This window comes from Phoenix dactylifera, chromosome 16 (genome assembly GCF_051530095.1).
Source record: "Phoenix dactylifera cultivar Ajwa chromosome 16, Ajwa_hap1_PhDact_Kaust_v1.1, whole genome shotgun sequence".
Classification (NCBI taxonomy): Eukaryota; Viridiplantae; Streptophyta; class Magnoliopsida; order Arecales; family Arecaceae; genus Phoenix; species Phoenix dactylifera.
This window is the reverse complement of record NC_143205.1, coordinates 20,107,233-20,127,323: the sequence shown is the minus strand read 5'-3', so window position 1 is coordinate 20,127,323 and position 20,091 is coordinate 20,107,233. Positions and strand designations below refer to the sequence as shown.

At 38.7% G+C, this 20,091-nt stretch overlaps 2 protein-coding genes across 3 annotated transcripts; one reads left to right on the top strand and one right to left on the bottom strand.

Annotated features, from left to right (window-relative positions):
* Positions 1 to 626: 626 nt before the first annotated feature.
* Positions 627 to 11,716, top strand: LOC103716408 (uncharacterized). Its single transcript, XM_008804393.6, has 7 exons — positions 627 to 1,129; positions 4,461 to 4,705; positions 5,909 to 6,593; positions 6,680 to 7,043; positions 9,727 to 9,821; positions 10,453 to 10,647; positions 10,833 to 11,716. Exons 1-7 carry the CDS (start codon positions 944 to 946, stop codon positions 11,475 to 11,477), a joined length of 2,415 nt encoding a protein of 804 aa, XP_008802615.2. The 5' UTR covers positions 627 to 943; the 3' UTR covers positions 11,478 to 11,716.
* A 582-nt stretch (positions 11,717 to 12,298) lies between these two features.
* LOC103718539 (structural maintenance of chromosomes-like protein, putative (DUF3531)) lies at positions 12,299 to 19,509 on the bottom strand. Of its 2 annotated transcripts, none has more exons than XM_039115123.2 (8): positions 18,846 to 19,509; positions 18,058 to 18,145; positions 17,880 to 17,965; positions 16,494 to 16,572; positions 16,352 to 16,411; positions 14,540 to 14,661; positions 14,365 to 14,436; positions 12,299 to 12,954 (listed from the first exon to the last, which is right to left on the bottom strand). In XM_039115123.2, exons 1-8 carry the CDS (start codon positions 19,223 to 19,225, stop codon positions 12,852 to 12,854), a joined length of 990 nt encoding a protein of 329 aa, XP_038971051.1. In that variant the 5' UTR covers positions 19,226 to 19,509; the 3' UTR covers positions 12,299 to 12,851. The 2 variants fall into 2 exon arrangements, with proteins under 2 accessions (XP_038971051.1, XP_088569214.1); XM_088713088.2 differs by having other exon boundaries at positions 18,558 to 19,498.
* Between the last annotated feature and the right edge of the window lie 582 nt (positions 19,510 to 20,091).

Below are 20,091 nucleotides of genomic sequence, written 5' to 3'. Positions count from 1 at the left end.
TCGATCGTGGTGCTTGTGATTGGATTTGAACCTTTAACTTGACTAGGACGTCATGGCTTAAATAGAAAAATATATGTGAGGACTCATGTGGGCATGTGTTTAATCAACCTCGTTCGCACCTCCTTTTTCCATCCAAACTAGAGTTGACTATGATATCAGGGCTTAAACGGGGAGAGTATGTGAGAACTCATGTGGGCATGTACTTAATCGACCTCGTTTGCACCCCTTTCTCCTATCCCAACTAGCGCTGATCGAACTTTGGAAATTAGGCTTGATGTTTATACCTAAGTGCGGCCCGGACATCATGCCTCTATTTTTGGTCTAGGCCCGGCCCTAGCCTGAAAGCTTAATACCAGGCCCACCCAACAAATCTAATATTCATATATTCATTAACATTTAGTGTAAGATTTCATTATTATAATAATTAATTATCTGGGCCAGTCTGGGCTGGGCTGAGCCATTTTTTAATTTTGCCGGCTCTGCCCCGTTCTCAGATCGGGCTTTTTTTTGTTTTGTTGTTTTTTTGCCTAGGCTCGTCCCAGGAGCCTATTTTTAGTGTCCAAACCAGACAAATTTTGGGCTCGGCTGGACGACCATAACTCATATATTAAACCCCTCTCACGCCCCTCTTCGGCCCTGCTTTCCAAAGTCTCCAACTCCAAAACCTTTTTTTCCCTGCTACGCCACCGCGTCCCATCAACTCTCTCTATCTCTCTCTCTCTCTCTCTCTCTCTGATACCGTCCGAGGAGACATATAACAATCGTTTTTAAAATCCGATCTTCTCCTTCCGGGTCCGTTACCCAAGAAGCCGAGTCGGCGAATCCGATTCCCTCCCTTATCAATCCGAATGTGATGCTTATCCGTTTGTTCCCCGATCCGTTTCTTTTCCGTAAATCTTTGGATCGGTCTATGGCCGCGGCCTCTCTCTGGTAATCCGCCGCCATGCTCGTCTCCTTCTTGCTCGGCTTCTTCTTGGGGGTCGCTGCCCTCGTGGTCGTCGAGGGCTTGACGGTTCTTTGGGTCATCGATCGGCTCCGCCGGAAGGGGGCCGTCGTCGAACCGCCGGAGCGGGAAGTAGGCCGCGATGTCGAAAGCGAGCGTTTGCCGACCTACCCGTGCAACAAGCAGGTCAGGTTTCTTACCCCGTCTCCCCCTCCCCTTTATTGCATAGTTGAGATTCTTAATGTTTGTTTCTGGGGTTGTTAGATTCTTGATTGTTCTCGGTGAAATTCTTGATTTCGCTTGTCAAAACATGGTTGTAGTTAATTTTGATTTCTTTTTCCTCGTAGGGAATACATTTTTTGGTGTGTTTTGATGGCAAACATTGGAACTTTCACGGTTAACAAGAAAGAAATGCATTGAACACAAGAAAATAATGGTAGGAGAAGTGAAAGAATGTAGAGAGAGAGAGAGATTGAGAGGGAGAATTTCTTGAAATGAGAAAAGGAGGGGAAAAATGGCACGACCATTTTCCAGTGCAACTAGTATGTATTAGGCTTTACCCATCCTCCATTTGATTGGTATTGAAGAGTGAAGGATGTGCCTAGAAGCATGGTTTTAAATCCTGGGGGATGGGGATGTTCGTCCATCCAGCCCATTCCTGCCTGTGACAAAACGGGAAGCGGGAGAGGGGCTGGACCCTGAAACCCACTTATGCTGGGCGAAATCACGCTGAGGGTAGGAGGAAGAGAGAAAGAAGAAAGAAAGAAAGCAAGGAAGGAAGAAAGGAAGGAAAGAAGAAATCAAAAAATCAAAGAAAAGAAAGAAAGAAGAAGAAAAGGAAAGAAGGATGGAAGGAATGAAGAAAGGAAAGAAAAAAGAAAAGAGATCAAAAAAGAAAGAAATAAATGAAAGAAGAATGGTAGAGAGATGGAGGGTACGTACTAGGGTGCTTGACTGGGATAGCCCTTGAGATGGGTTGGGATGTGGGGTGTCCCTTTCTATGGAGAAACTGGGAGATCCGATCCCACGGGATTTAAAACATTGCCTAGAAGTAATATTCTGAACTTGGATGGCTCTAAAGTTTTCTTGTCTATGTTTATGAAGGGTAGTGGTTTAGTTTTTAGTGCTAGAGTTTCACTATGGAAGATATTGTGAAGGGAGGATTTGTTTTACAAAACATGAAATATATTTTAAGGAAGGGAAAACAGTAGTTGTGATGGGATTAGGTGTGTAGATTTTTAATGTATAATAGAGCTGAGGCAAAATCTAGGCTGATAAGGAAATCAATAAAGAAAATTATAGAAGAAACAGTTTAACGCCTAGTTGCACTGTGCAACACCTATTGCTGTAGTCAGATTTAGAAGCATTTTGGGTTCCGAAAAAGGAGAGGAGAGAAATTGAAGAGGAAATAGTACGAATTTAACGTTTTCAGCATTGTACTTATTTTGAATAATATGGTATTGGGGCTAATGTGGACAGTTGAGGGAAGAGATTTAAGGGATTTTAGGTTGTTTTGTGGGGTCTGAATGTGCATAGATCCAGATATTAGATCTACTGGTACTGGAAAAGAGGAAGAAAGAATAGAAGAAGATGGGTGTAACTTAACGAGAGGAAAGGAGAGAAAAGGAGACTGCCAAATAACTTTTTCCCAACTCTAAAATTTGCTTTAATTATTGCTTGTCTTCTCTTCGTATAAATAGATTAGTGTGTGATCTATTAGGAAGGATTCTTATTCAATAGAAGGAAGATAGATTGTAAAACTAATACATGTATGCCACGATGGAGAGAAGGGAGTAGAGAGAGAGAGAGAGAGAATTGACTAAATATATTTTATCTCGCTTCACCCAAATTCAATAAAATCTAGAACCAACAAAAATGAAAACTATATTTTATCTGGTGGTTAAATGTTTTTTCTCAGTAAAGTTTCAATGAACTTTATATTACTCAAACAACAATTTTTAGGGCCTCTTTTTCTGCTACTGGTCCAAATTGAAATTTACATGAAGCCATGATAAAGAATTAAAAAAAAAAACAAATTCTTGAAGTTGTCTTTAGTAGATAATGTACCATTCCTATCATCCAATGAATATGTTATTGGAACAACCAACAGTCAACAAGTCAGTGTAGACATAAAAAGCGTATGAGTTAAACTTATTTGTGGCTTCATCTTCAATGAGTTACAGACCTGGAAAAGATAGTCACAACCAACTAGACTCATTCCAACTATTTGGATTGAAGGGTTTAAGGTCTTTATTTTTCTTACGAGGGAGGCAGCTTTAAACCGCAGGGCGTATTCTCAATGTATAAATAAGTAGCGAAGGTCGGTTGTTCAACATCAGACCAAATTAGACAACTAGAGGAGGCACTGAAGGAAAATATATAGTTATGTGTTGATTACAAGGTATTTTGATTTTTTGATTTTTGAGAATCTTTTATGAAAATTGCTATATTTTATGAAAAACAGAAAACCCTCTAAGAAAACTAGTGGGTTCCGTATCTTTTATTTCAACTTTTAAGGGTCATGCACTTCTAAAACTAGAGGTAACATTTTTTTTCTTATTGCTAATATTTTAGTTTTGTTGTCTTGTTTGTTGACAAGGACAATAATCGATCGCACTGTGTTTGGCATGTCAGAATTATTAAACCTTGTAGAATTTGGTATAAGATGTGAGATACTGAGATATGGGCTTGTTATTCTGCTTAACCATAATCTGAAAACCTGTCTGGTTGCTTCTTTATTTAATGTGCCAGTTTTAGTCCATATTATCATTCATCCACTAAATAACCTGATATAAAATCAACTCATTTTTTATTCAGTCCTTTCCACCCAAATTAGTTTGCATATATTCTATAAGTTAACTTTAGATTTTATTTTTGATTTTTGTAAAAACTTAGCTTAATCATTTTGGCTGAATGTTAAAACATATTATATTTATTATAATTCGGTATTCATGAAAGTCCTATCAAAACTTCATGCTGGGTTACCTTGGATTGCTTGGAAACTGCATTGACATCATCAAGTTCTTACGTGGTTTATATTTTATAATATCTATGTGATGATGATGAAATTGGAGTTATGTTTTAATAATATGTTTTAGTTATGCTGATAATCATTACCATTGACATTGTTACATGCTTTCTTGTGCGCTGTTCTTTGACCCTTTTTTGTATAGCGAAGGAATCTTATTTTTCCATGAATTTTATTTGACATTCTCAGTTTTGGTGAGCATGCTTCTTTATGTGTGATTCATGTTGGGTTGTTAAGCTTTTCAGGCAGTTTGTGATAATATCTCCTGAGGTTGGCAATCAAAAATATTCTATCATGCATTTGATTTCATTTTTGTCATTTATGCTAAAAAGAAAATGACATTGATTCTGGGTGAGTTCATTTATGTGTCAACAGAATATGATCAGCAGCGATTAGCTAACTGTTGTTCTGTATACATTCATATAGTTGTGTTACATGTGCATGTGAACAAACATTCTTTTTTTTTTTTGTCAATTTGTGAATACACAGGGAGTACTGTGGGTATTAGAACAAGAGAAGGTTCCAAAGGTTAATACTGATGGATCACCTACAAGAGGGTCCAAGGAGCAAAAGTATAAGAAAAACATTGTGGAGGTTTTCCCTGCCAAAAAAATTGCTAAAATCAAAGATCATGTGCTAATCTTGTCAGATCAAGATGGTTCTCAAGCAACCATTGAACTCCTGGATTGTACAGTAGTAGCTGTTTCTGCTTCAAATTTATCTTCACGAAAGTGGTGAGTCGTATACAACCAATGCCTTTCTTTCAGAGTCGTGATGTTGGCGCATTCTTACACTGCTATTTAAACAAAATTCTGCTATTTATTTCCGATTGAAGTATATTACAATGTCTACAAATAGGCATATTAGTCTAGATATATTTTTTTAGTATTTTTAAATTTCTTATAAGATATTCTAACATAATAAATCTTTCTCTTAACCCATATTCATGAAAATGGAGAGCTATGTAAAAAAACATTTTCCTTAAAGAAAATTGCCATTTTGACACAATTTGTCATGATCTTTTTAAACATGCTATTTTCTCTCCTTGAAGAATATATTATATATTTTGCAAATTATGACTATTGAATTTTATTTGAAAATGTACAATTTCTTGTATTTATTATATCGTCCATAATAATATATATTATGGATTATACTCCACTCGAGAGGAGAAGGAATTTGCTTCTGTCTCGAGAGGAGAGGGAATATGTTCCTCTCAAGTCCAAGATCAATGTCAAATCAAAGATCCACAATGTTAACTATTCTGTACCATTAGAAATGCCTAAAAACCAAAAATCATGCATTTTGGTGCTCTAACCAATGCATCAAATAGATAAAAAAATGGACAGTTTTCATTTTAAGTATATCAAATTACACGATAAAGCATTTAAGTATGAAGAAGAATCCACATTATTGATCATGATTTGGACGTGTTAAAACATGTATAATTTGAAATTAATAAATTTTATCGTTTAGATCATAGAAAAACATACTCTCAAATCATTTTAACCATATACTTTTTACCCACTTAATGCACATTTAGAGACAACTAAAATACATGATTTTGATTTCTAGGCATTTTTGGTAATATAGATCATGATCGGTGGTGTAGTTTTATTTAGTTGTTCAATTGTTGATTTTGGACTTGAGAGTAGTAGATACTCTCTTTTCTTGAGAGGAGCATAGTTTGTTTCTCTCTCTACACACACACACATATTAATGCCCTAGATAGATGTGTTGTCCCCTCCTTGATAAAGAATGGCTTATTTCATGTCTGTTTTATTACTAAATATGATCTATCAGTTTGTTGGCTTCCCTACAGTTGTGCAGAGGACATCATGCTTCTTGTCTGTCCAACATGCATTCTTTAATATGTTGCTTAGTGCTGGTGACAAATATACATTCGGTACCTAATTTTGCTTCTGAACACCTTTTAGGGCTAAAAGGTACCCCATTAAATTGGAAAGCAAGGACTCAGTAATTTATAGTGGAAGTAAGATGTGTTACTTATATGCTGACACTTCTTGGGAGAAGGAATCATGGTGCAAAGCTCTTCGTCTTGCATCCTGTCTTGTTGGGGGAAAGTGGCACTGGTTTTTGCAGTTGAGTGAAGAGTTCCACAATTATGTGGCATCCTTAAATGCTGAATACCCTTCATTTCTCAAGCCTTCAGCACTTTTATGTGAGGCTACAGATAAAACAAGTAGGATCGATGGATCTTCAAGAGTTCGTCTTTTTCTGAAAAAGCTTGCAAAGAAGGCAACTACAAAGACTGGTGTAGAAAGTAAAGCAAGTTCAGCTTCAGCATCCATCCGTGGTGAAAGAAGGATTGGTGATAAGTTTCATCCATTGAATGATGCATCATTAACAGATGGACTTTTAAAAAGTTCTTTAGAGGACAGGTCTTCGAGCAATTCTTTGCAAGATTCGGTGCAACCTCCTTCACCAAGGTCTGCTTATTTGGGTAACAAAAGCCTGTTTCCCATATTTTCTGATGCAGTTGGTGATGAGAATTTTCTCAGTGATGAGGGTACACTTTGCTGGAATTTGTTGTTTTCAAGGCTGTTTTTTGATGCCAAAAAAAGCGTTGATATACATAATGCCATAAAAACACGCATCCAGGTAATCAATATAATACCCCCCCCCCCCCCCTCCTTTCTCTCAAACCTTGTATGTGATGCTAATTTTTCTCCTTTTTTTGGGAGCAGAGAACATTGTCAAATATGAGGACCCCTAGTTACATTGGTGAAGTAACATGCACTGGCTTAAGTGTTGGAAATATTCCGCCTTATATTCATAAAATGAGGGTTCTTCCCATGGACTTGAACGAGGTGTGGGCTATGGAAGTTGATATTGAATATGCTGGTGGTGTAATATTGGACATTGAGACAAGGCTTGAAGTTTGTGAACCTGAATTGCAAAAGGACATAATAAATACAACTTTGGAACCAACTTCTGCTGGGGAAGTGAATTCAGAACTTCTTGAGGGTATTGAGCATTATAGAGATCAGTTAAAATTTTCAAATAACATAGCTGCTAGAGTGGATAATAGAGATGAAGGGGATAAAGTAGGTGAGTACAAATATATGTTATTTTTTGTCATCTCAATTAAATTTTCATTAGAAGACATTTTGTAAGACTGCAATGTGTAAACCTTCTAGAAGGAAAGGAGGAAAAACAACTGTAGGTTAATAAATAATTCGTGCTTCTTGTTGCACATCAGTTTTGAGTTTGTAGCTGCACCTCTGAGGAATGAAAGTCATCTTACCATTAATATCTTATCATTATTATTCCTTCAAAATATGACAGATATTAGGCAGATCTATGTTAGTAAATAATTGCAGATAAATTTATAATATCTTTTACAATTTAATATAAGAGATACGTTTATCTTTTTTTTTTATGAAATGAATAATGTGATCAATCAAAATTTTTAGATTTTAATGTTAGTGGACACATTCGTCTAGTCCTTTTTAATCTCTTTTTTCCTTCTCTTCGTCCACAAATCTCTTTTCCCCCTTATCTTCTTCTTCCTGGCATGTGGATTCTCTTTTTGAGGCTATTGTTTTTCCTTAGGGCGAGTTCCTACTCGGCCTACCTTCCTGAAACTTTCAGCCAATGAATGCAATACTTAATTATCCTTCTATTGCATTTGTTTTATTTCTTACGATCCCAAATTGTGGAAACCTATATCATTGCATACCAGCTTCCACATGCAAATGCAAAGTGCTATATGGTATCTCTTACTTCTTTCACTTTTATCCCCACTCTCATGTTTAAAAGCAATATGTGTTTCATTTAAAGCTTTACATAAACCTTGGTATTCTTTTAATGATTTAAAATTAATTGTATAACCAATTAAGAACACAAAAGCTCTGAGCTGGAAATTCAATCCTAAAGATTGTGTTAAAATATTGATTAATGATTAATAATTTATAAATTTTCTCCATAGTGCTTTCATAAATAACCATCTTTCCTGAATTATTGGTCATTTGTTTATAAACTTATTGACCGTTCTTACTGTAAAAATGTTTATCCTTCAACACAAGTTTATCTTATCATTTATTACAACTTATATCTAGGTGGTGCTTTTGCGCTTTTTTCTCAAAGGAATAAAGGCAACTTACAACTAGGCTATCTTCTTCTTTAATCTTAAAAACAAATTTGAGCTTCTCTTCATATTAAGTTTTTTCTCCCCTGTGTTTTGTTGAATGTTATTGTTTACCATTTGTCAATTCTCTGTAGCTTTATCCTCGATGGGGTAAACATTATAGTCTCGTCTTTACTCATTTGTAACCTTCCATTCTTACAAAATATTGAGGTCAACAATTGTTGTTTTTGCTGGTTTCATAACTGCATTCTGATGCAGAAAAATTGTTGGCCTTGATATCATTCTCAATGGTATGATATGGTCATGCAGTGCCTAAACTGCATTCGATGTTACCACTCTATTCCCATATTTGCATTAGATATATCATGGTGCCTCTTTTAACCCTATTTTTATCAGGTCCAGGCTAAATAAAGTCATTGCAATAGCATATCGATTGGCCATCAGCTTTCACTTTTGTTTCATTTTTCTTGTATACCCTGACTTAGTCTACGAAATCTTAACTCTCACTGTCCAAGATATTACATTTCTTATTTAGGTTCTTTTAAACTCATCAACTAATATAATACACTTGCAGGAAGACATATATCATGGCATCTCATCCTAAACATTTTAGAAGCAATTTATTTATCAGAATTCTGGAAGAGAGCTTGGAACTCTTGCTATGATTATTCTAAGCATTTTGAGTATGGTCTCATGCATATATTTCGTGTTCTTGATATGTCCTTCTGTTCACCTTCTATGACACCCGTTCCAAGTTAAGGATCAATGTGTTGCACATGCACATGTGTCAGAGACGTGCCATAATACGATTCAACAAGTTTACCAATCAAAATAGTTGCTGATGGTTGACCTGCTTAAGTCAACCCAATTTCTATTTGGATATGCCAGTTAGGCCCCTTTACAAGTTTGCTTTATTTCAGATCCAAAGCTATCACGTCTTAATTAAGCTTAAGTTTTCTTTTCTAACAGACCTAATGAAAGTTACATCATCACTGCTCATGAAAGAAGGTTTCTTGACTTCTGCAAATGAGTTAGCGATGTTGTTTTCTAAAACTGAACTGTTTTCCTTCAGTTTCTGCAGAGACCTAAAGATGATTGCTAGCACATTCGGTGTTTCATAGGCTGTTTGGTCGTGTTATCCAGTACCTAAACTATAATTAGAAGTGTTAATGCATTTTCAAATTCCATGAAACCAACAACTATAACCTGTAGATTCTCACCTATTTTTCTGTGGTGCTATAGCTATTATATATTTTACAGGTGAATGCGTACAATGAATCAATGTCAAATAAAAAACTTTGTTTTTATTCTTTTTCACCTATAACATGCACAAAATTCTCTGACCCTGCTCTGTGTCCTTTCCTGATATAATATCATGAGTCTTCTATGTTACCTTGGAGCACCATGATCAAGAAACCCTTTAAAAATTGGACATCTTTCTCTTTTTTTAGGTAAATATTTTTTAATAATCTTGCAGCCATATAAATTGCATTCTCGCAGATATGTATGTACTCCAATAGGGCATGGAAATGCTTGGTTCTCTGAGTTGCCAGAGAAAGAAGTCATACTCGTTATGCTTAAATGGATTGTAAAATTATTTCTGTAAGCTATATATTATGTTTAGGGATTGCCTTTTTATTGCAGATGGGTTGAAACAGTCAAGGAGCAACAGTTGGACGTCATCTTATGTGTCAAGGTGGAAGGCCATCCTTCATTCTATTGCTGACCAAGTTTCACAGGTTAGTCATTATGCATTTTCTATTCTGATGTTTCATTGTAATTTCTCAATTTGTTGATAATTCATGTCTGAAGGAAATCAGTCAATTGAGTTGAACCTGAGTAGATGAAATAGGCCCAGTTGCTTAATAATTTGACAGTGACTTTCTCCAGCATTCATACCTCCCTTTTAGTTAATCCTTTATTTTTTGGAAAATTCTTCTTGTAAATGATACTTTAGTATGTTTTCTCGGAAGTATGATCTCATGGTGAATATGTTGCTGGATGTAATTTCTGTATCCGTGTTGACTTCGTTTTTGTGAAATTATTGTTTTTATTATTGCTTCAGTTAAGTATCAGTGCAACAGTTTCCATTCTTATTTATAATTTTCCATTTTTTGCTTCACTTTCTTTCTTGTTGGAAGTGATATAGCGCTGCGCTGCTTCATCAGCAAGTTGACTGAGTAATAACAATGCTGTATATATATGATCTGCTGTTTGCTAGTGCTACATTATGGAAAATGAGTAGAGATGCCAATTTCATGAAGGCTGGGATTATACTGTTATAATGTGCAAAACTTTGGTTAGACCTTTTGACACAGTACATTCAATTTCAGAGTAACTTACAAAACTTGCACTTTTTTTTTCATGAAGGTGCCACTCTCCTTGGCAATAAGGGTTGCATCGTTTCGAGGGACTCTACGCTTACATATTAAGCCACCACCTTCTGACCAGTTGTGGTTTGGATTCACATCCATGCCAGAAATAGATTGGAACTTGGAGTCTTCAGTTGGGGACCGAAAAATCACCAATAGCCACATTGCTTTGCTCATTGGCAATCGATTTAAGGTAGCAAATGGGTTCCTGATTCATTGCTATGTTCATTTATATTCTAGATTCCCTAGTGATTCTATTGGTAGAATCTGTTTGCATGCATGGCATACATTTGGCTTTTCAGCACTTCTCCAGGAGGCATGATGTGGTTTTACATCTAGAAAACCTCATATAATTTTGACATTGGTATCATTCTGCAGGCTGCAATTCGCGAAACTTTAGTACTGCCAAACTGTGAAAGCTTATGTATTCCGTGGATGTTAGTGGAAAAGGATGACTGGGTCCCGCGTGAAGTTGCACCATTCATATGGATCAATCAAGAAGCCTTGGATGTTAGAGGTCTTGATTTATCAAACTACCAACCTGAGGAAGCTAAAACAAAGCTTGATGGTAACAACAGAAGTAAGGCTGGTCCTGCTTTTCTTGATGACAAGCTTGAGAAAGAAAAGAATGTAATACAAGCTGAGCAGCCACCCCAAGAACCCATCTCCGAGTTTTCTAGTTCTCATGGTGGGTCTCTTGCATCAGTTTCTGATGGACAGTCTTCTTCTGATAGCATAAATGAGGAGTTACAGATGCTGCTATTAAGGACAAATGAAACACAAGAGAGCTGTGATCAGAGCAGAGTGGAGTCTCCCACGACTTCATCCTCTAGTGCCATAGTAACAACAGTGGAGGAGACAATTCCTCTTGAGGAGGATGCAAAACCAAAGAAAATTGGTAGGCGAGCTAGGATGAAGGAAATTGGGAAGAGGGTGGGAGACAAGTTAGAAGAAAAGAGACGCCACCTCGAGGAAAAAAGTAGGCACATTGTTGAAAAAATGCGAGATAATACAAGGACATGAAATTTTGGTTCAGCCAACAGGAAATGCCGACAAATTATGGAGGGCTGAGATATTGTGTAACAGTGGGATGTTCATGGCAAGGAAATTATTATGATTTTGCAACAAAGGCTATTAACCACTTATTAGATTCTTTGTGAAGTGCTGCAGGTGTTGGTATTTCTTGAAGTTAGACCTATTTTAAAAATGCTTGTACAGTATCAACTATTATCTATAAAAAGGTGTCTTCTTTTCCTTGATCATATTTAGGACGATATTTCACACTAGCGTGCATGATATCATTTCATTTTACCGTCTGCAAATAAACACTGCAGGAAACAGTTGTACCATTTAACTCAACTATGGTAGAATTGCAGTTAAACGTGTTTACCTTGCTAAGGATACTAGGGCAATTCTATTTGGTCTAAAACAGCGTAGCTCTCGCTCTCTCAACCTGGTGTGATTCCTTGCAACTCGTGCAGTGTATCATTTCTTTCATCTTGTGCAGCAAAGAGCTTTATTTAGGGCAAGAGAACTGTTAATAGGGCTGAAGATCTTTAAACTTCAAATTCTGCTTTTTTATACATGCGAAAAGTGCATGGTGCTTTCTTACTCATCAACCACGCTCGGACCACAAAAATTCAGCTGAGTGCGCAAGTTTTTACCCTGCAATCCCACATGTACATAAGAAATTGGGTTCAGAAACTTTTAACAAGTTCTCCATGGCATCAAGAGCTAATGCGCTAGTAGGTAATCCTACCAATCTCTCTAGCGATCTTCAACAATGCTTCAAGGCACCTGCAGTCTGCTGACAAATCATGCTATCACCAAGATGGAGCAGAACGTGTTAAAAAGAATTTACTAGTTTCTCTGCTAAAGGTCTGGACGTTTAAATTACAACAGCAAGTGATGTTGGATGGTTTAATTTCTTTATGAGAATGGCGAATTAACAACTCTATGAGATGCTACCAGTAGTAGTAATTCACTTAAATTCGTCTCTAAACAACAAAATACTCTAGTACTTAATCAAATGCAGATTCTTAGCTGTACCAAGCAATGTAGTAGCACTCGTGTTACTCCCTAATGGCACAACACTTGATTTGCCCATCCCAGTTCATCATTTTGGGATATGGTTGGTTTTCTTCTTGCAAAGTGAAGCTTCATAATGGCCTGCCAATTAGAGGATTAGCTCCTCTTTGCTAATAACTGAAAATGGATGTGCTAGGAAACAGCCCCTCTTTGCACCTCATTGAAAATGCAGCAGTAGGAAACAGCTCCCACCAATCCTATATAGCATTGTTTGATATCACTCTTCTTTCAGGCTTCTGTAGTCCTTTCTATATCTGTACGTAGCTTTGATGACTTGGCTCATGTTGGAAACCAGAATCACATGTTATCTCAGATCTTGAAGTGCTTGTATCCATACTCGGAGCTTGTCATGCCTTCTTCCCAGTCACCCATGCATCTTCCACCAAAAACCACCTGTTGAATGCCCAAGTATCTGCCAAGAGAAAGAAAGATCCACAGAATGAACTCCAAGCGGACAAATCAAGATAAAGAGAAAATATTATGAGTTTCTATGGAGGAATTCCAGAAACATGAAAAAAGGGTTGCTGAAAACAAGAAACCTCTCAAAGCTTACCATACTTAAGATATTGCATCAACAATATTCTTGTGCAGAGATATCCAGCAGTTACTGTGCATTATCCCCATATCTCTGAGCTTTATAATTTGTTTGTTCACCATGCACTGTTACTTATGAAAGAAGATATGTCCCACTCACAGTTGTTTCAATATTCAAACCATCATATTTTGCTCAATGCATCTCTTAGAAAGTGCCAAATTTTACTAGATTGCATATTCTAATGAAAAGGTTTTGGCTTCAAGGAATTCACTCCCCACTAGATGAAACAAGTAATGGAGATCTTTAAGTTGCATGTTCTGGATGGATGTTAACTATAATTAACAGTCAAACCAGGAAGACAAGAAAGAGTGAAATCGTGCTTTTCCCAAGAAAATAAACCCAGGAGACCTTCAACTAGTCCCAATCATAACTATCTACTTCTCTCTGGAGTTAAGTGATGGTTTGCTTAAGACCAGGTTCATTACCATATTTTGATGCCTAGACAGGTCAGATTATATGATTGAAGGCCAACTAACTCACAAATAGTCATGATCTCCAGCCAAGTTTCATTAACCATCCATATAATACCATCTCATGCTTTCATTTGCAAGTTAAGAGGCTAATGTAACCAAGGTTTGCTGTAACGATCAGTATCGGTGCGCATTGACTATACCGATACCGAATTGGTACATGGTATGAGAGGCATGCCGATACTTGGTACGCCAAACAGGCACCGTACCGGGCACACCAACACTATAATAGGATGGAATTGGTACGGGTCTGGTACCGAGACGACGAATTTTAAATATAACTATATAGGCTTTATGGTAAAAACCTATCATTGTTAGACATTTCAATAGGATGGAGGTTCAATCAGTTTTATATGAGACTTGTGAACTAGTAAACTATCAAAAGCATGGTATGCTGTACCGATCGAATACCTGTACGTACCAACCGTACCCATACCATACCATTCTGATACCGAACCAATGCATAATATGGAGGGTGTATCGAGTGTCAGTACACTAAACCGACTGCCATACTAGATTTACCAACATCGTACTAGGTTGGTACCGATACATGATCCAGTAACGAGATGGCAAACCTTGAATAGAAGAATACCAAATCTAGAAGTGTTTTTCTAAAGTTCAACATCAAACAATAAAATTCACAATTGAAACTTTCAACGAGGTCAATCTAAGCCGCAAAAAATGAATAAATAAATAAAAACAAAAACAAAAACAAAACAAAAGAAAAAAAAATAATGTCCTCTAGAAGAAGTCTTACTCTGAGCTCAGGACAGTGAAGCAATTTAGCAATACATCCACAGCAAAAAAATCCGATGTTCCAAGGTCCACCCTGCAATGAAAATTCTAATTGAATAAAATCTACAGTAGATGTGACTCTGTGCTACTCATTAATAGTAATATTACAAGAAGGGATCTCAAAGACAAAATCCTACCAAACCCTGCCCCAGTTGTCTTGAAACTCAACATCGCCAATATCATGGAAAGATGAAGGCATAACTCTAGCAGCTTTATCGAAATCATACAAAGGATTGTAATCCATTGATGAGTTTGCCAACTGCAATGCACAAAAGATATATTAGCAATACAAAGCATCAACATAACATCAACAAAAAAGCACCTCCCCAAACTTGGTGTTCCCACTTTGAATCCTTACCATCCACTCCTCTCATGGTATAATTCTGTCCTTAGTAGTTAGTACCATTCAGATATGGTGTTTTAAAATAGAGATACTAAATAACATGTGAGGTACCCTAGCAAGGAGGCATGGAGGGGGTTCAAATTGGGCATTTCTTTTTTCACCTTCCTCTTGTTTCAGTGAAACTGTATCAATAAACACATTCTTTTGGACGATAATAAAAAACATCTATTTTTGGATGACACTAAAAAACATCACCGAACTGAATTGATGGGGAACTGGATGATGCACCAAGTCGGCTTGGTAAACAGGCAGAGAGAAGAAAAAAAAAGTCTGGTTCGAGCCATTCGATTAAATAAGCCAACCCCCTCAATCGCCTCTTGGGTCGCGATCGCCCCCCACCTCCCCACTCAAAAATGAGCTCAAGATGAAGCCTCCACCCTCCCCCTCCTGCTCGATCGTCATCAGTAAGCATCCCCTTCTCTCTCTCCCCCCACTAGGGTTAGGGTTTCTCTTGGCCCTTCCGCTTCCTCGTCTCCCTCTCCCTCTCGCTCTCACCCCCGCGATGACTTTCAAGCCCTCTCCCTAAGCCTCTCTCTCCCTCCTCCCTCTTCCTCTCTCCCTCCCTCCCTCTCCCTCTCCCTTCCTCTCTAACTCTCTTGCCTCCCTCTACCCCTCGCTCTCTGACTCTCCCTGTTTCAGTACATTCCAAAATAGCATGGTACAAACCCATACTGTGCTGAGCCGGCCACCAATCGATACAACCTCTAGCATTGGTTCGGCGAACCTTGAACTACTATATGACTGACAACTAGGATTACCTCATTCAAATTTGAAAAAGAGAACATGTGCATAACTGCGAATGAAAGCATTTTATCACAAGCTTAACTTAATGGGCCCGACTTCATTATAATCCAAGGCCACATATACAATAATAAAAGTACTCCTCCAATCATGTCTCAACAATTTTTCATCCATGTCTTCTTTGAAATCACTTCTTTATCCAAGCGATAAACCTGAAATCTCTCCTAGTAAATTGCTTTTGTCCCTTACATATATCCAAGCGATCTTAATTTCTTTCCATTATTTTATTTTCTTTATCTAAACATCCTATCTCTGCTAAGCTCATATCATGCTCATGGAACATCATCTTTGCCCAATGAAAAAAAAAAATCAGCATTGCACTAGTAGGTTATTTTTTTCGGGGAAAGTCTCCATGGTATTTGATAAAGGTATAATACTTCAAAGGCGCACCTTCAACTCCATTGACCTGATTCAGTACTATCTAAAAAGTCATATTTCCATGGCTGTGGCCGATTTATTCCAAAAATCTTCCATTCTTCTACTTTCCACACTACTACTGCTTTAACACCAGACTAAAATTGAGATGTAAGCTCCTCACTAGTGGCTTCAATCTCAAACAAACTGCTTTCTTCCATTTAAATTTTAACACTTACGCCATGAGAGAATTCATTTCTAATTGCACTACAGCACAAGTACATAAGAAAATCTATAACAAAATTATGATCTTTCTTAACACTCCAAAAAAGTGCCACATGTTATAGTTTATAAAAAAACATTTTAACTATCAAACATTTACTTATCTGACCTGCAGATTTGAAGAGTTAAAAGCACCCAAGCGTCCCATGACATACCATGATTGAATGACCTGCACAAGATTCAAAATGTAGGTATGAAATCAACTCTCTGTAAAAAAACTTAAGAGATGCATCCAATTGATAATGACTTACACTACCAAGAAGGTCAACATCACGATCTGATGGAGCACCATAAAGTTCAAACCATATGTAGGAATCTAGTGGATTAAAGCTGGAGAGGACAAAAATCTAGTAAATACAAAAAAGCAAAGAAATTTGTGATAGTTCTCAGCCAAAATGGATTTCAAAAGCACAGCTAAAATGGGGTCAAATTTGTTTTTACAAAAATCAGGAGAAAAAGATAGTCACACTTATGAGAGTCAATATCTTTGACCATTATAACAGAAAAGATTGTGCAACAACTGTAATTTCCTATGTTCAAAAGGTTCTTTATATTTCTAATAGGGTAGGAAGTTCTTTGGTGAATTTTATTTGAAGATGATATCTTGTAGCTTGTTGAGATAGAGAAGGAGGGATATCTGAATAACAAATCCTTGAAAGAACTTCTAAAGGATCCATGTTTAAATAAGATACACAAAGTTTCATCCATTTTTTAATCCAGATCAGGGTATAGCTAGGGTATGCTGAACAGGTACCAGAAACCGTATCGGTCGGCGACTGGACTGACTCAGCTCGTTTAGTACCGTCTCGGTACCGGGAGAGCCCAGCCAAAGAAGGAGAAGAGAAACAACGAGCAAGCCAGGAGGGGGGGAGAAGGAGAGCCGCGGACTCCCACTGAGGGCCCCGAGGGGAGGTGTGGGGGCACGGCCAAATCCTTTGTTTCAAAAAAATAGGAGACGCAGCCGCGGAAAAAATTTTGAAAATTTTTAAGTGAAGTCGGCAGAGGATTTGCCGACTTCACTTAAAAATTCCGAAATTAAAAAATTTAAAACTTTTTAAGTGAAGTCGGCAAGTGGTTTTTCGACTTCACTTAAAAATTTTCAAATTTCTTTTCGCGCCTGCGGCCTGCGTGGCACCCTCACAGCCTTCGCCGCCCCCTCCCCAGCCCGCGGCTCTCCGTAGGTGTCCGCTGCTGTTGCTTCTCCCTTCCGCCCCCGCTCGCTCGCTGTTTCTCTCTTTCTTCCCCGGCCTTAGTGCATACCGGTTTCCACAGCGGAACCGTACCGGTAGGCCACCAGACCGGTCCGGTAAAGACTAAACCGGCCGGTACGGGCCGGTTCAGCATACCATGGGTATAACACAAATCTGAATATAATTGTGATATCTATAAACATAAAAATATATCTACCAATCCATTTTTAAATAATAAAGCCACATTGGGAAAAACATACGCCACCATACAAGGCATAATGAAACTAAAGATACACTTTTTACTCCCTAAATTTATTCACATGGAAAACATGGTTTTTAACTTTGACCAACTTCTATCAAGTGATTATCTCAGGGATTCACAATTTTAATTAATCACATTGCATTCAAGGGAAAACAGAAAGGGGAGACCAGTTCATATTTTCTCACTCTCTAAAGCTGACTTTGAAGGCAAGAACTGATCCTGTTCTGGACTTGCGAAAGTCTCTACCTTTCTTCTGGACCCTTTCCTCAACCTGTCAATAGTACAGATGAGTTCCTGTCAGAAAAGCCAACGTTGTTATATTTTTTCCCTCATAAACATAATATATCGTATGTTTTGGCACACCCTTTTCCTCATCAGATCTGGGTTCCCAATGCTATCCCCAAGGACCGCACGAAGTTCCTCATCATCTTTGCATGCATTTTCTAATATCCTTCAATCAAAAAAGAATAAAAGAGTTGAGACTGTTTTTTGCCCCTCAAAGAGAACAACTAAGATCTGAAAGAACAATGTAAAATAATGATCATGAGCTAATATATCTGGTTGGGTCTAAAGTTTATATGTTCACTAAAACTTAGTCTTAAAAACTGATACGTTTGTCTTTTAATGCCAAAAGTAGGGGAAGAGATAAAAATAGGCGGTTCTTTACTTATTGTTCATTATGTATGCTTGTGAATAATAAGGGTCTGGCAGAAAATGGTGGTGATAGGTACTGAGAATTCTTTTACTTCTGCAGTCTTTAAGTAAAATATAGAGGGAAAAAAAAGTTGAGCAAAAGTAAGCAATCGCCATGAGGTATGAAGGATAGGTCGTAGCCAGCATCATTATGAAACACGAACGCGTACTTTAAACATCATCTCGTCCATCAGTGTGGCCAATAGGAGAAGAAAGACAGCAACTGAAGGCCATAGAGACATTTTAGCAAACAGTCATTGCGCATGAAGTAATTTCACGCCCGACTTTTCCCAACAGTAGAGTAAAGACCGAGCACTTCTTCCCATCTCATCCTTCTTTGCTATGGACGGGATCTTAGCTTGGCCAAGGTGCCACCTTTAGCATCTCAGACTCGATATCATATCATACTAAGAGCTGAACTAAAATATAGGAGGACGATGAGATAGAGAAATACGGACTTGGCCCAGGTGGGATAATTGTGAAGGCGATCGTACTCCCGCTTCCGCTTCTCCTCCCTGACCTTGAGCAATCTCCTCCCCCTCGCCGTCGTCCCAGACCCCTTCGCTCTCCCCGAATAACCCTCCTTCCCTTCTCCCTCCTCATCCTCCTCTTCGTCCTCCCCTGGTGTTCTCTCTCTTCTCGAGGTGGCCACGCGGCTCACGGCCCATCCCTCGCCATCGTTGTCGCTTGGATGGGGAGAGAAAAGGAGGTTATTCGCGGAAGAAAGAGGTCGAGGGAGGAGAAGAATACGACGGCGACGAGATGGCAGCCACTCATGTACGGAGGAGGCGAAGGAGATGGCCGGAGGAGGAGTTGAGAAGCAGCACCGCGTGAGCATCGCTTCCTTTTTGGCGCCCTTTCTCGCACTCCAAGGCCCGTGCTCATGGATGAACGATCAACCACCATCCATCAAGGTTTATAATAACAAGCCGTTGCGTTACAATGCCCTTCCCGTTTCGGAGTTGCTGCAGGTCTACCGTAATTGGGGGATATCGGATCGAGATCTTGAAATTTCGGGTGATACATAGGAATCGGACCGGCCGATTGCCTAAACGCAGTAACCGCAACCCACTCCTCCTCCCTGTCGTCCACGGGTAATACATAGGATGCCTATGCGGGACGTGTCCGCATAGGATGCCTATGCGGAAACGTGCCGCATAGGAATATCTATGCGGGACGTTTCCGCATAGATATATCCTATGCGGTACGTTTCAAACGTCCCGCATAGGATTCCTATGCGGGATGCGAGACGTTATCGCATGGATGTATCCTATGCGATACGTTTCCGCATAGGAATATCCTATGCGGGCCGTTCCGATTAGGAATCCCCCGCGGGATGTTTGAAGCGTACCGCATAGGATATATCTATGCGGCAACGTCCCGCATAGGATTCCTATGCGGAAACATAATGCATAGGATATATCTATGCGGCAACGTCCCGCATAGGATTCCTATGCGGCGTCACCTGCACAGGATTTCTATGCAAATGGAACCAAACAAGGCGGATGTCTTCTCCCCCTAGCGGTTGTTGGCGGAGCCCCACGCGGACGAAGAGCTTAAAGCGGAGGTTGGGGGAGGCAAGCACGTTGGAGAAGCAACCGGCGACGGCGAGCTGGCGCTTGATGAAGTCGGCCCCATATGCGGGTTGAGAGAAGGCCGTGGGTGTAGCACCGGCGAACTTCTCCGTCTCCGCTGTCCTCGTGT

Excerpts from the sequence above, each read along its gene's own strand:
- LOC103716408 (XM_008804393.6), top strand. The coding sequence starts at position 944 with ATGCTCGTCTCCTTCTTGCTCGGCTTCTTCTTGGGGGTCGCTGCCCTC. Across the intron at positions 1,130-4,460 it reads CCTACCCGTGCAACAAGCAG|GGAGTACTGTGGGTATTAGA; the intron begins GTCAGGTTTCTT and ends GTGAATACACAG. Across the intron at positions 6,594-6,679 it reads CCATAAAAACACGCATCCAG|AGAACATTGTCAAATATGAG; the intron begins GTAATCAATATA and ends TTTTGGGAGCAG.
- LOC103718539 (XM_039115123.2), bottom strand. The coding sequence starts at position 19,225 with ATGCTCACGCGGTGCTGCTTCTCAACTCCTCCTCCGGCCATCTCCTTC. Across the intron at positions 16,412-16,493 it reads ATGTTGACCTTCTTGGTAGT|GTCATTCAATCATGGTATGT; the intron begins GTAAGTCATTAT and ends AATCTTGTGCAG. Across the intron at positions 12,955-14,364 it reads TTCACTGTCCTGAGCTCAGA|ATACTTGGGCATTCAACAGG; the intron begins GTAAGACTTCTT and ends TTCTCTTGGCAG.